The sequence below is a fragment of the Zea mays genome, chromosome 2 (assembly GCF_902167145.1).
Source record: "Zea mays cultivar B73 chromosome 2, Zm-B73-REFERENCE-NAM-5.0, whole genome shotgun sequence".
NCBI classification, from domain to species: domain Eukaryota; kingdom Viridiplantae; phylum Streptophyta; class Magnoliopsida; order Poales; family Poaceae; genus Zea; species Zea mays.
Window position 1 is genome coordinate 72,635,434 of NC_050097.1, and position 16,208 is coordinate 72,651,641.

Consider the following 16,208-nt stretch of genomic DNA (forward strand, 5'->3'; position numbering starts at 1 on the left):
ACCAAATAAAAATTGAGGAGTGAGAAGAAGATGGATCACTTTATTCCTCAAATCAAACACACTATTGTTTATTAGGGTCAACAGTTCACTTGATTTTGATTCGTACCGGTTTCTACTGCTTGTACAGTATTTTTGTCTCTATGAATTATAGTTGCAACAGTTCAAACATCCGGCTTTAATATGAAGCGATAGCCTTAGGGTGTCTTTGAAGCTTCAGGGACAATCCTGGAGAGTCTTAAGGGGTGTTTAAATGCACTAGAAGTATTAGTTAATTGGCTACAAATTGTTAGTGGAATTAGCTAGCTAACAAATAGCTACCTAACTATTAACTAATTTACCAAAAAATAGCTATTATCTAGGAAGTTTGAATGTCTCAACTAATTTTAGTCATTAACTATTAGCTCTAATGCATTCAAACGTCCCTAAAAGAAGGTGTGGGTTCGGCTCACACCTTCTATCTTTTTTAACCTTACAATACAAACAATAGCCATCTGTTTAAGTTGATTCAACCTCTTGGTAATTTCTCATACAATATTATTCTTTAATTATCACACTAGCATACTATGAGATTTTAAAATTTTAAGGTTCGATCGCATCTATATTAAATTTAATAAAAACAGCTACCTCAGTATCATTAGCATGCACGTCACACAATAAATTGTACTAGCTGGATCCGGTCCGTGCAGGAAGAGAGTACTTGGGCTTTCAGGCGACCTGCCTCGGCCCATACCGGGCTTGGAAAGCGCTCTGGCATCACGCAACGCAACTGTGGCCAAATTACGCTGCTTGATGTCGAGCCTGTGGAGTGGCCCGGAAAGTGGGGTTTCGCCGGCGGGCTGAGAGGAGCGGTAGATTGGTGGCAGCGGCGACCTAGGGTTCCGGTGAGTGCATCCATGGCCTCCGAGGCGGCGCGACGGCGGCAGGAGGTGGCGGTGGAGGGGCAGCGGCACCTGGAGGAGACCATCGCAGCCGCGTTCCAGATCCTCGTATCCATGAACGACGAGCTCTGCAACGCCGGTCTCTGGTCCTCCTCTTCCGTATCGGCAGCAGCAGCTGCTGCCGCTTCCGCTGGCTCCCAGCACCACCAATCGGCTACTCCGCCGCCGCCACACTCTGCGGATTCCGACGCTGCCGACGCAGGGGGCGCACCCGGCCCTGGCGGGTCGCTCGACGAGGCGAGGCACCGCTACAAGTCAGCCGTGGTGGCGCTGCGGGACTCCATCTCTGCTGTGTCGTCCTGCCCTCAGGTGAGAGCTCGATGCAGCTTATGCTCCTGGCGCTTATGCGGAGAAGTGTTTTAGGCGCATTCTTCTGTGACGAAAGATGTCACTTCTGGTGTAAAAATCAGGGCATTGCCATTGCCTTGTAGAGGAGCCCAAAACAATTTCTTATTACGTGGTTGATTTGAGATATTTACAACGGTAACAACTCCAACTCTTGCAATGACATAGTGGCCATTCTTGTGGAGGGCCCAACAAATTTTCGTTTCCAAATCTTACAATTTTTTATTTAGATAGGTCCATATTTGGTGCCACAATTATAAAGATGAAATACTGATGTGAACTTGTGAAGTATGTGGTGCTACATTACGTTTTTTTAGAAAACAACCTTGGTTTGCTAAAAAGAACATCATTGGGGACCTATGATTGACTATTCCCACATTTGATGTCAGTACTCTGTTTTTTCTTTTTCTTTTTGAAGAAACATGATTACTGCATGCCGCATGGATTTAGATACTGTCTCAATCAAGACATTTTTTTGAAGAAACATTTTGGGTATGTTTCAAGTCAAGGCATGTGCCTAGCATCCAGTCAAAATGAAACATTTACCAGTCAAGCCTAACTTACTGGTTGATGAACCTTTTCCCACTGGCCCAACTTATGTCTGCTGCATTTATGCATGTCAAATGCACAGGGATGCTATTGACCAAAGTTTTAAAACGTGTCTGGGGAGAACTAATATGCCCAAGGCTTCTGGACTAAAGAGAAGCGGAAGGCGCCTAAGAAAATGGACGAAGGGAGTAATTATTAAGGACAAAGCCAACTGGTAATATCAACAAACATGGATTTTAATGAACTAGAACTTGCTTTTCACATTGTACATAGAAAATTGTTTATCTAACCTTAATCGGCCATAGCTGTAATTGGTGAAGCCTGATTTTTGCACACTGTTCAAGATAAAATTGGTTTGCCAATGCTAGTTGCATTTGATCTAGGCTTCTTATCCCTCCCACATATGACTTGTCTAAGATCATGCATTCTCCACTTCGTCAGGACATTGGTTCAACAGAATCTGAAGTTGACCAGGCGGAGATTGAGAGATTGGAAGAGCATGCTTCTGCTTTAAGAAAGGTACTAGCCCGTAAATTCTCTAGTTACTTTAATCTATGCTACTATATTATATTAGTCTCAAAGTTTGGACATCTGTTTGAATTATGTTTGTCCATTTGCAAGCCATGGCTTCCTGCTAGCTTCATAAGTAGTTAAATACATTGTGAGAAAATAATGTTTTCTATCTTTGTCTGCATAAAAAGGACTAATTCAGTGTCTTAGGCTCCCACTTGAGTAGGGTCTAGGAAGGGATGAACCGAGGCAAACATGAGATAGCTCTCACCACTACACCAAGCATGTTCTTCCCATCTTTGTCTGCATGGAGGTGTAAAAATACGAGTTAGAGCATTTTGCACCATCTACATGATTTATTTACTGTTTTTTATTTTTAATGCACAAGGACTTCCTTTTTTCAGATTCTGTGTTGCATCTCTGGTTCCTAGAAACTCCCAGCACTTTTTTCAATCGTTGTAGTGATTTGAAGAGTACAGTCACATGTGTCGTTATCAATTTAGTTTTGAATTTCATCTATGGTAGCATCTGGTGTATTTAGAAATCAAAAGAAACATGATTTCTGTCAACTTTTTATATACACTTTTTTTTATCACACTAACTTAACACACATTTGACGAACAATTTTCTTGTCTTTCTAACATTGAGATCTAATAACTGACGCAGGAAATTGAAAGCAAAAACAAGCAAGTAAAGCTCCTCATGGATCAGCTCCGTGACCTAATAACTGACGTAGCCATGTGGCAGAGCCCTTGCTCTGTGTGAAGTGTGAACTGTGAAGTGTCAAAGAGACCCTAGCTGGACGTCTGGTAAAGGCATATTGTGCATGTTGGGTAACTGACTACTTGGCAGTTGGAAGGGAGAAATAGATGGGATATGACTGGGCTTCACGAAAAAAAACATAAAGTTTTCCTCTCTATACCAACTAAAATTGTGTTGGGTCATCGATGCAAATGCACATAGGCTGTAATATGTTGGATATGAATGTTATTTTGGACGAGTGTAGATACGCGTATCCTTTGAAACTTGTCTGATTTTTTACCGTGACGAAATTCCTGTAATGCTTTGAGAATCCTGAATTTCTGTCATATAATGGCTTAAATACAATGATTATATTTGCTTCTTGAACGATGAAAGGAATACTTAATAGTGTGTTTGGTTTGAGGAATGAAGATAGTGTGTTTGGTTTGAGGAATGAAGTAATCCATCTTCTTCTCTTTCCTCAATTTTTTATTTGGTTTGTGGAATAGAATGTGTTGATCCTTCATCACCACATTCACCATAAGCTAATAATTAGTATATACACGAGGAGTGAGTTGATTTCATAAAAATTGATAGAATAAACTTATGATGCATCACATCATAAAACATAGAGTGACTCTACAAACCAAACACATCATAAATTGATCTGTTGCTTATATACAGGCTTTAAAACAATATCTTACAAGTACAACATTATGAAGTACTTCACATATATTCGTTGAGAAACTGATTTCCAACCTAGAGAAGTCAACAACCCATAAAAAATCTCGTACTCTCCGACGTTTGGATGTTGATATTAGAGAGCAAAGAATTAAATTAGATTCAATACTAAATCAGCTATGTTATTGAAATGAAAAAATCTCTTACGTTTCGTAGCTATGTTATTGAAATGAAAAAAATCTCTTAGGCTTCGTCGTTTGGATGTCGATATTAGAGGGCAAGAAATTAAATTAGGTTTAATACTAAATCAGCCATATTATTGAAATGAGATGTAATTCAAATTCTATTGTTTAGATATCATTAAATTAGAATTTAGAATTATGTGATCTAATTCTACGCAATTCCGAGGAGTGATGCTCTATATTGAAAAGCTGAATTTCTAGTTATAGTTCAATTTCAGGGAATTGAGTCTCTGATTCTAAATCTCAATTCTATGTGCAATCAAACATCAGAATTTTGGAAAGCTGATTCTAATTTTCAATTTTGTACTCTAATATCTACATCCAAACGGGGTATTAAAAGTTACAAACACCACAATGTAGTGTTCATTGAACTGCCACTGGGAAAATACACCTAAATATAGAGTGGCAATACATCATAGCAGCAATAATCTACTTTCCATTTCGTAAACACTGTATAAACTGACGACCATTATCAGGTCCTAGTTAGTAGCAGGTGAAACCCATTCCGTAGATACTTAATTTATGTCATTGCTCAGATCTTGAAACCGAAATGCTCTTTACATGAAATTGTTGATCCCTAATAACTCTAAGTCACTGTCAAATATTGATGTCACTTCATTTGATCCTTCCAATTCTGCCTGCATTTACAACACGCACCTGATTAGTTATAACATGGAGATTTGAGTTGATAAAAAGAGAGCAAAAATAGACACACTTTAGGGCTTGTTCGTTTCGCCGTTAATCCATGTGGATTGGGTGGTATTGAGTCGGTTTAATTCCATAGCAAGTCAAAATACATCCCAATCCATCCCAATACACACCAATACACATGGAATTGAAATAACCGAACAAGGCCTTAATGGCTGTTCTGGATTCTCTAAATTATGTTTATACGTGTATCACATTGAGATTTGAACTGTTTAACCTATCGTTACTGTACATGTCCCCTCAAAAGAGAATAATGCCTCGATCATCTACAGTTGTGACTAGAGCAAATTTGTCCTAATTTGCTTGTTTAGTTTATTGGTAACTTATAGCTGCCCTCCTTTAATGAAATTACACATTAAGAGGAAAAAAACTTCTTACAGTTGCCTGGCGAAACTCCTCAAGCATTCGTCGATATTGCATCCTCGCTTCGGTAGAGTCTACCATGGACAGCACCCTTGACACAGCCTCTTTTACAGCTTGATCGACCTTCTGCCGACGGAAGACCTTGACTGCTTCATCATCATCGAAATCGTCGTCTTCCTCATCATCTTCCTCTATTGCTTCGACCATTGGTTGCTGCTCAGCTCGGAAGCCACGTAGGCCATGACCTTTCCGGCGCCACCGAAGTATTACTTTCTCTAGCACACTGACAGTGCTTACAATTGTTCTGTATTTCTTTCTCACTTGATGGCCTCTTACATGAGCCTGTACAAAGGGAGTCATTGAACAAAGCACAAATCAACTTGCCAGATACCATATATGTATTTATATACCCATGAATTCAACTTGAAGGAGGACATCAGATTTTTTTAAAAAAAACCTAGATACCCATTCCCCTTACCTGTATTTTAACTGCATTTCTTCTCATGTTGAGAAAATGTTTGCGACCTTTCCATCCTTTGTATTTCTTCTGAATCGAAACAGCTGCTCTATCATAAAACTGACCACTTGAAGCATGAGCTTGGTGGTACAACCTTGATGCAGCTGCAAGTTCATCTATATCCTCTTGGGTCATTCCATACACATCCCTAAGTCGAGCAGTCTTCTGCTGTCTCTTCCTGAAAGAGAAGGCACGGAAAGCATTCTGGATGCGAGCTGCTGCTTGAGCTGCATTCCTCACTGCCGCCAAAGAATCCTTCATTGATAGCTCATCTTCTGTGCCACCATGCCGTTGGGCATTCCTCTGAGATATGCCTTCCACAGCTCTCTCTGCTTCAACTTCAGCTGATCCTTTTGAGACATCACTTTCTTCTATAGTGAGTGATGCAAGATAGCTAGTTAGCGACACTTCAGAAAGATAACCTGCAAGTCCCGTATGCCCTCGTTCAGAAGCCAGGAAAGCTGCTGTTTTACCCACTGGGTCTTGTGCAGTGGGATCAGTAACTGCTGTTGCCGATGCACCAGCAGCAAGAAGTGCAGCAACCATCTTTTCCCTGCAATAAAATCGACATATTGTTAGCTTGCTAGTTCCAAGCCAATCAATAGCACTATGTACCAACACTTGAAAAGGCAATTACAAAAGAAAGAAAAGCTGTAATGGTTTCACAAGAAAAGAACTATATTTATATATGCATTGCACAATTGACTCCAGTGCCACAAAACATAATGTGAACAACCATGTAGATCTTTTATCTACTGTAACCATTGTTACTGTTATTGTTTCCAGATTCTTCGATTGGCCATTACAAAATTACCAAGCTAGCAAGGTAGCCCAAAATACTTGATTTTACCAGAATGAAACAGCTCGTTGATTAGAATTTATATTTTTCTCTTTAATTTAAGAATCATACTTGCCTCTAGTTTTTTTTCAACTGGCAATTGCTTGGTTACCAAGTTAACAGCACAATGGTATACGAAAATCATTTCTTGAGTGAACAAAAGGATGTCTTTCTGCGCAACTATTCTGTTCTGTCCATGAAAATTTCTATGGAGAAAATGCAGCAAGAAAAAAAAGAATTGTACTAGCTTATAAACTTCGGTTACCTTCCAAAATAAGCAGCCCAATGAAGAGCAGTCCATCCATTTGAATCACGAAAATTTAGACCAACACCAGCACTGAGAACTGGAGACAATGCCCACTCATAGCCTAGGGCAGAGATTAAGTGTATAATACCCTGCTCTTGCTTGGATAAAAAATCCGTTCCATTGAATCCTCTGAGCTTCACTGATAACCACTGTTGTAGATTACTTTTCAGCAGTTGCTCCACAATCCAATCAACCGAGCTTAATGGATTTTCACACCCTACTTTAAGTTCGTTAATCAACCTATCCCAGAGCTCTTCGTTCGTCTTAAGTTTTGGACACTGTCCAGATTGGGGATCACCATCTGGAACTTCACGGTTTCCATTCCCAGACAAAAGCATTCTAGCAAATTTTGCAAGAAGTAATAACTCTTCACTGGATTTCAGATGTCTAGAAGATGGTGCAATGTCTGTGAAACTAGAAGAGGTTGGTTTTGAGCGGAACTCAAAGTCTTTGAATTCACTACAAACTTCTCTGTTTCCCGAAGTAATGCAGATTCTGAGATTCCCATTGCTGTGCAGTGGTGTGTGACAGCGGAGAACACCTGGCTGAACTATTTCAACGGGTACCTCATTGTCACCAAACATCACAGCCCAACACAAATTCGATGGATCACACAGAAAATCTCCCGTAATGATGACCTGAACAAATGAGATGGCGACAAGAGCATTTGTAAATGAGAACATTTGGTGTTATGGTGTAAAAAAGCAAAAACTTCATGATTTACCTTGGTGATCTCATAGGAAAATGCCCATTCTGGAGAGACCTCACGAATGTTAAACTTGTTTGTCTGTCCTAAGGAAATTGTTGTATCTTCTCTGGAGTAGGGTTCAAAATGATCATGGTCAAACAACTCCGTTATTTCAGAGCCCTGAGAATTGCTTTGAAATGTTAATGCTGTTTTTGTTTGCCAATCTGGGTTCAGAGAGCTTTCAAATCTACTGTCATAAGCTGAAATGGTATCAGTTACACTGTTGACTCTGTTTCTCAGCACAGAGTTCAAAGATGGTGAGTCAATGCTGGCTTCTGGTCCTAAAAGAAACCTTTTAGTAGCAGAAAGTTGTATGCGCAAATCACTGCTGTCCAGGATTTCCGGTGGCTGGTATTCTGATTTTTTCTGATACTTGACATCAGATTGCTGTACAAAAACGCAAGTCACTGATACAGTTCAGTGAGAGTATAAGCATGCAAAGAGATTTATGAACAATTGAACACAAGGAGTATAATTTTGATATGGAGAGGACAAGACAATTAAGTACATTTTTAAAAATGTACTATAAAAGATTATCTTCAAACACCAAATCCATAACAAATATCAAATGCATGTCAACTTCAAATTTTCCTAAAGAGTAGTGAAAGTAACAATGTTTTAAAAATATATTGAATGAGGAACACTTCAAGGCATTCCACCAAAGATTCTTTCAAAAGACTATCATAGATTGTTTTCACAATTCCACATGCATCAGTATGTGTTCTACAAGGAAGAAGAATCCCTAGTACGATTTCCTCACCTGGTATATGGATGAAGTTGGTAAACCTGAACTGGAGTGCAGTACATCTTCCCATGATGGTGCTATATTCCTACTCAAACCTTTCTGTGTTCCTTCTTGTCGAATTTGTTTTATTTGGTTGTCACCTAAATAAGGCAGGGAAACCAATTTGACTTTGTTAACAAAAAAATGAACTGTCGGTTAGTTCGACACCTAACAGCGTGATGTTTTTTATATACGTGTGATAAAAGGCCACAAGTGGGCGGCACATCACTTGTGCATCAAAAACGTTTTCTTCTAATAGCAGATGAATGCATTCTATGAACCTAGAAAAAAAAACTCGGCCGGTAGGGGAAAGACCGTCCTCACGGCACTATATTAAGAATAAGCTCAATCGGAACCCCGATCGAGAAAGGTCACGAAAGCTGGTCCCCCGTGCAACATGAGGGTCTGCCCCCTATATGACAGATCTTTACTCGTACTTTGAGCCCTCCTAGCCCCTACACGAGGATCTGCCCTCATAGGCCAGTCCATCTCGTGTGCACACGACCAGGGGGGAACCAGCAAGTGACTTTTTTTAACCTCAACCTGTAATTCGCTCCCACTGGGATTCGAACTCAAGACCTAAAGGCTCAGACCACCTAACCAACTCGGCTAGAGGCCCTTTCGCTCTATGAACCTAGAAAGAAATGCAGGAAAAAACGAAAACATTTCCTAGTCTTACCTCCCATGGAATGAGTTTGATTTGAGTAAATATAGTCATCATCATCATCTTCACCCAAACTTAACTGCTCAGCTATCTTCTTTAAAGCCATATTAAGCTCAGATTTATTTTTTGAGTTACCATTACCAGTCTGATTTTGTTGACAAGTGTGTCCAACCTCTGGTATGCTTAGTAAACTGCCATCATTTTTGTTGTACTCCTTGTTACCGGAATAGGAACTTACTTCAGTTACAGAACTCAAATTGGAATAGCTCTGATGGGACTCACTGCCCTCACTAGTGCCAGAAGTGGATCTGTGGTATTGGTTTCCACAGATGGCATTTGGATATCCCAAGGATGAAAGAGGTTCTGGGGGGCCATTTGATAGTTGTGATGAATAATATCTGCCCTGAGAGATGAAAGAAGCAATTGCACAAACATCATTAGTTCCAGAAAGAGCTCATGTACCTCTTGTAAATGCAGGGAAATGGTGCATACTATATAGACCCAAATGGGTCCAACCCTTGACCCTTCACCGGACCCCGCGCAAGTGGGAGCACATGCATAGGGCTGCCCTTTTTTAATAAAACCAAATAATCTCTTATTATAAGGGAATGGGACCACCTAATTCACTTAAAACATAGTTTGAAATTTTCACATTTTTGGGAATAGCAAGAAAATGCTGTAATTGTCCAAGGATAAAACATGAAAGGCATGATCAGATTATAGCAAGTGGCATGTGTGTTAATAACTCAATAGGTCATGTGAGTCGTCCTGTCAGTATATATTTGGAGAGCCGGTGATCTTGTCAAACAACACACTGTGTTACATAAAAAAACATAACAAGGCAATGTTAATACTCCCTCCGTCCCAAAATAAAATTCGTTTTAGCCTTTTAGTAGATTCATACAATACTTGGTGTATATGTTATATATATGTGTGTCTACATTCATCATCGTCTGGTTGAATATAGACATAAAAATTAAGAGCTAAAATTAATACTATTTTGGGACGGAGGGAGTATTACATACCTCAGCAACCTCTCTGTATTGTACCAGCACAATGTGTTCATATGCACTGCAAAAGTAGAGAATGTGAATCGATAAAGTTGAATGTTGTAACCACTATTTTTGTTTCTCAAAGACAGATGTTCAGAAACAATTCAATTTATTCTTAAGTAACAAGTTACACAGTAATTCAGCACAATTGTGACTACAATTATCGCATACAACTTACATGGGTCATAAATCATAATTTCACAGATTTGAGCTAACTGAATGGCAAGATAATCTTACGGTTCCAACATCCAGAAACACCGTCTCTGGAAACATGGATTTTGCTCCCCATGAGCGTAATAGCAGCTCAAAGAATCAACATTTCCAACCTGCAGTCATGAGAAAATGTCAGATGTGAGACAGAGGACGCTGATCAGTTATCGACTTCTAAAATTTATAATCTGTAACAAACTAGTGAGATAAAGGTACCACTTTCATTTGAGTTTTATAAATTCCTATAAAATTCTTAATTCCTAAGAAAAAATCATATTAATCGACAGACAAAAAAAACTGCAGACTTGATTTGGTGACACCTGATCTCGCACTCGCACTACCACACTACAGACAGAAAACTAGAAAAAGGTCCCGTCAACAATCAGGCAACCATCAACCTACCAAGTGCCAGGGGTATTATATTCCAGCAAACGACCAAAAAAAGCTCCTAGAGCGCTTTTGCTCCAGCAGAGCGCCATAATATGCATTCATTTGTGACAACCTGTAGCAGCCATGAAACTCAAACTTGTGCCATTAAAGATGAAAGTCTGAGCGTCATGACTGTGCTGCAGGCTGTCACATAGGAGGTACATCATAATTTCATAAAGTAATTGCCAAAGGTTCTCCTAGCCACCCATGCTCACAATATAATAAAAAGTGTAGACCCAGTGCCGGAGGCTCCCGCGTGAGTGGGGTCTAGGGAATGTAGGGTCCGGGGAAGGGATAAATAGAGGTAAGCCTTTCCCCCGGAATTTGCGGAGGCGTTGACTTACCGAAAATGCTCTCAACATTGCACCAGGCCTGCCCTTCTATGCTCAGAATATAATATTTATATTTTTGGTCTTCACTATGAAAACACATTCATTGACTATTATGATAAGACAACATAGATGGAAACAGTTTTTTGGTATAGTCAAGCTTGCAATGCTGTTTGTAAAATCATAGGTATATGTAAAGGTCACTGGGACAGGCTATCATGGAAATTAAGATGGACATAATACATAGTTTGACCAAGTAAGTCGTTTTAACTTTGTCCCAAGTCGATAGTTTACATGTTGCACCGCGGAAAAGTCATGGTAGACAAGAAGGTGATTTGCCCAAAAAGCGAGTTTTGTAGTATTGAAACATAAATTCTTAACAACCACTGTTGAACTAGAAGACGCAGATAAAAATATGGAAACAACTGAAATGATTTGCTGCTATACTGAGCCTTCTAAAATAAACCTTCAGTCGTTCATGAGCCTCCCCAACTGTTCTTCCATCCTTCTTCCTCCGCCATGTGTGACCATCTCTCCGGAAATACCGATTGACACGACGATTGTAAAGGAATAGGGAACCACCTGTAGAACAATCAAATATGTTGTCAAAGAAAAGAACAATTATACAAGTAAGATAATTTCCTCTAATTAAGGGATATATGTGCTTTACTGGGTGGCTTCTTTGGTGCCTCATGGGTGATAGGGAACCTCTCGTGATTCTGCAAGATATAGTACACTTCAGAAGGCTTTAACCACCTACTCCTTGCTTCTTCACGAAGTACGTTGATGTCAAAACCTACAGCCAGACAGAGTACCAAAGGATAAGCCGATAAGGCGCGGCAGTATTTAATTTTCTATTAAACCCCATAGGACCACAATAAATTCTCAACATTAACATGAACCTCATCATGGGATATGATTAGTTAAAGAAATCATTCCCATCTCAATATAAAGGTATATTGTATAAAGTTATAAAAAGAAAAATTCCGATGTTTTCAAGCTCGTCTAGGGAATGTACTGATCTCAGCAGTGTCGAAACCCCAACATAAGCCATGAACCTTGCCAAGATTTGCACCTTTATACGGTAGGAAAGGGCATATTTATGCTTCCAAGAGCTTGTACGAACATCCCATCCGTTATTCCGCTACAGCTGTACCAAAAGCTCAACGACGAATTCGAGCCAGAGTGGAGCATGAGCTCAAAAAGAATCTAACAAACGCCCTGCCTATTCCATCAATCACTGAAGAAACACAAGCGCTCAAAAGAATCCGATGTTTTCTTTTCTCTATTCTCCCTATATCGGGTAGTGGGATCCACTTAGCAGCATCAGAAGCAATCAAGAGCCCCCGCCAAGAAACAAGAACCGCTGCTCTCATCGCCCTACCTAGGTCCACCCCCAGGAAGTACAATAAAGATGATGTCTTGGCCGCGGCAATCAAGAATCACCAAATAAACGACGAGAAATCACAAGAAAAACACTCACTCTGGCTCATGGTCACTTGCAGAGATCCAACAGCTTCTAAGCTCCCATGGAAAGAGGGGGGCGAGGAACCCCCGCACTATGGTTCCCCCAGTTGCCAACAAAAGCTCTGAAATTAGCCGCTAACAAACAAGAGTTAGGGAGGACGAGGAGAAGCTGCAGTACGCCACAAGAACTCCTCCTGTGCCCTTTACTGGCTCCCGCAGCGCAGATGAGGATACAGCAGGGCAGACAGGGCATACCCTAGGGTGAGAGGGGGAGAGAACATATTGGTGAGTAAATCGATCAGCTGCTTCTGCTGATTTAGAACATATTGGTGAGAGGGAGAGAGAAGATATTGGTGCCTGAGTCTGCTGCTTCTGCAATTCAAGACAGTGACTGGCCCTTGTGTACCCTGATTTAGGGCTTGTTTGGAACAAAGGGTAATAGAGGGGATTGAGGGAGCTATAATCCCTCACTATTTAAAATTAAGTAGTAGGGGATTCTAGCCCCCTCAATCCACTCCATTACCCTTGATCCCAAACAAGCCCTTAGAGTTTATTAGTCCACGTCCATCCACAGAATTTCATTAGCGAAAAGCGCAGCTGAACGGGTTTGTTGGCGAGGATAAACAACTGTAGTAAGATATTAGTGTGTAGGTGCACATGGGATTTTCATACTGCAACGAGCAACTTGTGCAATCCTGACTTATTAAACTGCTCTACCTTCTCATTTTGGTTTTTGTTTATAGCTTGACTTGACCTGGGAGTCGAGATGACGAGTGAAACCATTATTCATAGTATCACTGGTCACTCCTCCCCATCTGAATGCGAAAGCAAGTGCTTGTTCTTTTCGCAGAGGGTTAGGTAAAAATTGCCGTCTAGAAGTCAGTGACACCGACACCGAGTGTAGTTGTAGATGAATGCTTGAGCACCTTCCTGAGATCCAATGTATACACTAGCTATCCTAAAGCCACAGCCAGCCTTACTTATCTCAACTTATATTTTAAATTACACTTGTAGAGTATAATATATATAGTACAAAATAGTGTCTACCGTGGCCATATCTACAAAATATGATATGCTGGCTATAGCATAAGCAAGACTTCTCATCACCATATTAGAGGCATTCATTTACTCCATTCTTTCCCAAATAATAGTCGTTTTAGCTCTTAGTTTTTATGTCTGTATTCAAATTGATGATAATAAAGATAGACACATATACAAAACACATACATCAAGTATTGTATTAATCTATCAATTTTTTAAAAACAAATTTTATTTTGGGACGGATGGAGTGCTCCATATGTTCTAAAATAATAGTCGATTTAGTTTTTTATTTTTATATTTATATTTAAATAGATAAATATATATATATATAACACATACATTAAGTATTGTGTGAATTCAATAAATATCTAAAACGAATTTTATTTTGAAACAGACGGAGTATTATTTATGTGTGAGAAGGCCTCAAACTCTACTCGGCAGAAATAGGGCAAAGTTAACTACGTTTACAGTGCAAACCTGACGAATGAGCGCGAGTACATTTCTCAATACCACACGCTAACAAATGATTTTGCTGAACTACAAACTTGGCTTTTAGGATGACAGACAGCTGAAGAGAGAAGATGGCCTCGCTCTCAAAGCCGCGTGCTCGAGCATTACACGGAGGAGCAAGTGGTACCAAATTGATGGGACACGGTCCAAGGTGTCGGGGATGATTGGGGAATCTACCTGGTGATGTCTACAGTGCACCCCAGGGCTCTCAAAGCCGTTGGTTTTATTAATGGGCATGGTAGGTAGAGTTTTAAATTTTTTTCCAAACTATAAAAATGTGGTGCTTTAAAGCGTTTTTATATTAAAATAACAGATGAGAAATATTCTGTAGACATTTTGGTAAACTGGATAAACAGTATGCAGTTTTGTTGACCATGCAAGTGAGTTTTCTACTTCGTATGGGTTCGATACCTTCGGTGTTGATGTAATGGTGTCATGATTTTGGTCGGGCGATAGAAAATATAATGATACATACTCTACTTTATACTTTCTATCTCATTTGGTGACGATAAAAAATGGAGTTAATGCTCATTTCGTGTGTCTAGGTAGGATGCAGGGACTGATTTAGATCACAGGCCACCTAGGTCGGGGCCTAGGGCGTGGGCGCGTGGCTCATGTAGACATGTAGGATTTTGGTCGAGGTCCATTGTCCACGCATTGGCATGGACGTGTGGCTCACGTAGACATATAAGATTTTTGTCGAGGTCAATATCCACACATTTGTATCCTGTAGTCGGTGGGAGACACGCACGAGCGCTCGAGGCTGTGTAGGGCGTGGGCTTCGCATGGGGCGATGACCTACGTGGGCAGGTGGGGCTCAAGGTTAACCATTTTGTTTTTGAATGTAAATCCTGTAATAGAACCAAAACAAAATTTGGAGTGAAATTCGCTCGAGATGGAATTTTAAATTAAAAAAACAAAATTTGGTGTTTTATCAATGAAATTCGATAAAAACGTCGTTTCGAACCAAAAACATTTCTCATGTTAGGAAAAATCGAATTTTTTGGCAAGATTTTGATTTGCCGTGTAACATCCACACTTTACATAAAAATATTTTTCACATAAATGATTCACTGGATTCATAAATAACAAATATATGTAAGTAGAAAATGCAATCAAAATACAACATAAACCAAATCCTTCATACAAGTTTAAAGTCCATAGTCCATAATAAACATTGCTTTGACCGTGCAAAAATATTAATTTTTGCTCCATATATATATATATATATATATATATATATATATATATATATATATATATATATATATATATATATATATATATATATATATATACAATGTTGGAAAAGACATCACACATATATACATAATTGAACCTGAACTATCCATGCATTTTTCATAAAATAATATGTCCACATAAAATAGTATGAATATAGAAGTCTAAACTTCAAAAAAATTGGTGAGTAGGGATATATGTTTTATGAGAATTGCATGGACAATTTATGTTGATTTATGTATACATTACCGGACACAACTACTTTGACGAAGCGCAGAAAAACTCGGCACTCTTTGCCGAGTGTGACTCTCGGCAAAGAGGTCTCGGTGAACTGTGCATCGGCAATCTTTAGTGAGTACTTTTTGTCGGACACTCGGCAAAGAAAAGTCACTGTCACGACAACAAGTGATGGAGACGGAGACTTTGTCGAGTGTCCTCAAAGGCACTTGGCAAAGAGGGAGCCTTTTTTGAGTGCCTGTTGGCCTGGCACTCAGCAAAGAAGTCTCTAGTGGCCCCCACGACAGCCTATGTGCCGAGAGCCGGAAGCTGGCACTCGGCAAAGGGAGCACCAGTGGGAGCTTTTTTGCCAATTGTTGTGGTCCTGATACTTGGCAAAGAAGCTTTACCAGTTCCCAGGTGTGCCTTCTTTGCCGAGTGCTATGGCCATGGCACTCGGCAAAGAACTTTTTGCCAAGTGTAACACTCGGCAAAGTGACCAGAAAACCCCTTTTTTATTTGTTTTTATTATTGCATCCAAACAAACAAAACATATATATCACAGAATCAACACATGTATCGCCAACACCATATATCACACAAATATCACCACATAAAACAAGTTTCACAAACATAAGTCTCACCAAGTATCTCACAACGCCAAGTATCAACACCAATTATTACCAACATCAACAAGTTTAACAAACACAAATATCACCAACACTCACAAACATAAGTCTCAATCATCACTAAGAGTTCATCAACGAGGTGGACGGTTAC

General features: G+C 39.8%; 2 protein-coding genes across 3 annotated transcripts; one reads left to right on the forward strand and one right to left on the reverse strand.

The window, feature by feature from the left end:
* The first annotated feature begins 793 nt into the window (after positions 1-793).
* On the forward strand, positions 794-3,364 carry LOC100384016 (Mediator of RNA polymerase II transcription subunit 30). The gene is made up of 3 exons (NM_001176627.1): positions 794-1,247; positions 2,274-2,351; positions 3,009-3,364. Exons 1-3 carry the CDS (start codon positions 894-896, stop codon positions 3,105-3,107), a joined length of 531 nt encoding a protein of 176 aa, NP_001170098.1. The 5' UTR covers positions 794-893; the 3' UTR covers positions 3,108-3,364.
* Positions 3,365-4,285: 921 nt separating this feature from the next.
* On the reverse strand, positions 4,286-12,826 carry LOC100193150 (uncharacterized). Of its 2 annotated transcripts, NM_001358650.1 has the most exons (13): positions 12,678-12,796; positions 12,439-12,544; positions 11,626-11,751; positions 11,422-11,537; positions 10,225-10,313; positions 9,961-10,006; positions 8,951-9,338; positions 8,248-8,372; positions 7,464-7,874; positions 6,698-7,377; positions 5,556-6,147; positions 5,093-5,419; positions 4,286-4,644 (listed from the first exon to the last, which is right to left on the reverse strand). In NM_001358650.1, the coding sequence occupies exons 2-13, from the start codon at positions 12,446-12,448 to the stop codon at positions 4,564-4,566; spliced, it is 2,991 nt and encodes a 996-aa protein (NP_001345579.1). In that variant the 5' UTR covers positions 12,449-12,544; positions 12,678-12,796; the 3' UTR covers positions 4,286-4,563. The 2 variants fall into 2 exon arrangements, with proteins under 2 accessions (NP_001345579.1, NP_001345577.1); NM_001358648.1 differs by having other exon boundaries at positions 4,351-4,644; positions 12,439-12,826.
* Between the last annotated feature and the right edge of the window lie 3,382 nt (positions 12,827-16,208).

Bases quoted from the DNA above. Each gene is read 5' to 3' on its own strand.
- LOC100384016 (NM_001176627.1), top strand. From the start codon at position 894: ATGGCCTCCGAGGCGGCGCGACGGCGGCAGGAGGTGGCGGTGGAGGGG. The intron at 1,248-2,273 runs GTGAGAGCTCGA...CCACTTCGTCAG, and splicing joins CTGTGTCGTCCTGCCCTCAG to GACATTGGTTCAACAGAATC. The intron at 2,352-3,008 runs GTACTAGCCCGT...TAACTGACGCAG, and splicing joins ATGCTTCTGCTTTAAGAAAG to GAAATTGAAAGCAAAAACAA.
- LOC100193150 (NM_001358650.1), bottom strand. The intron at 10,314-11,421 runs GTTTATTTTAGA...TCATGACTGCAG, and splicing joins AGGCTCATGAACGACTGAAG to GTTGGAAATGTTGATTCTTT. The intron at 7,875-8,247 runs GTGAGGAAATCG...GTTTTTGTACAG, and splicing joins CAACTTCATCCATATACCAG to CAATCTGATGTCAAGTATCA.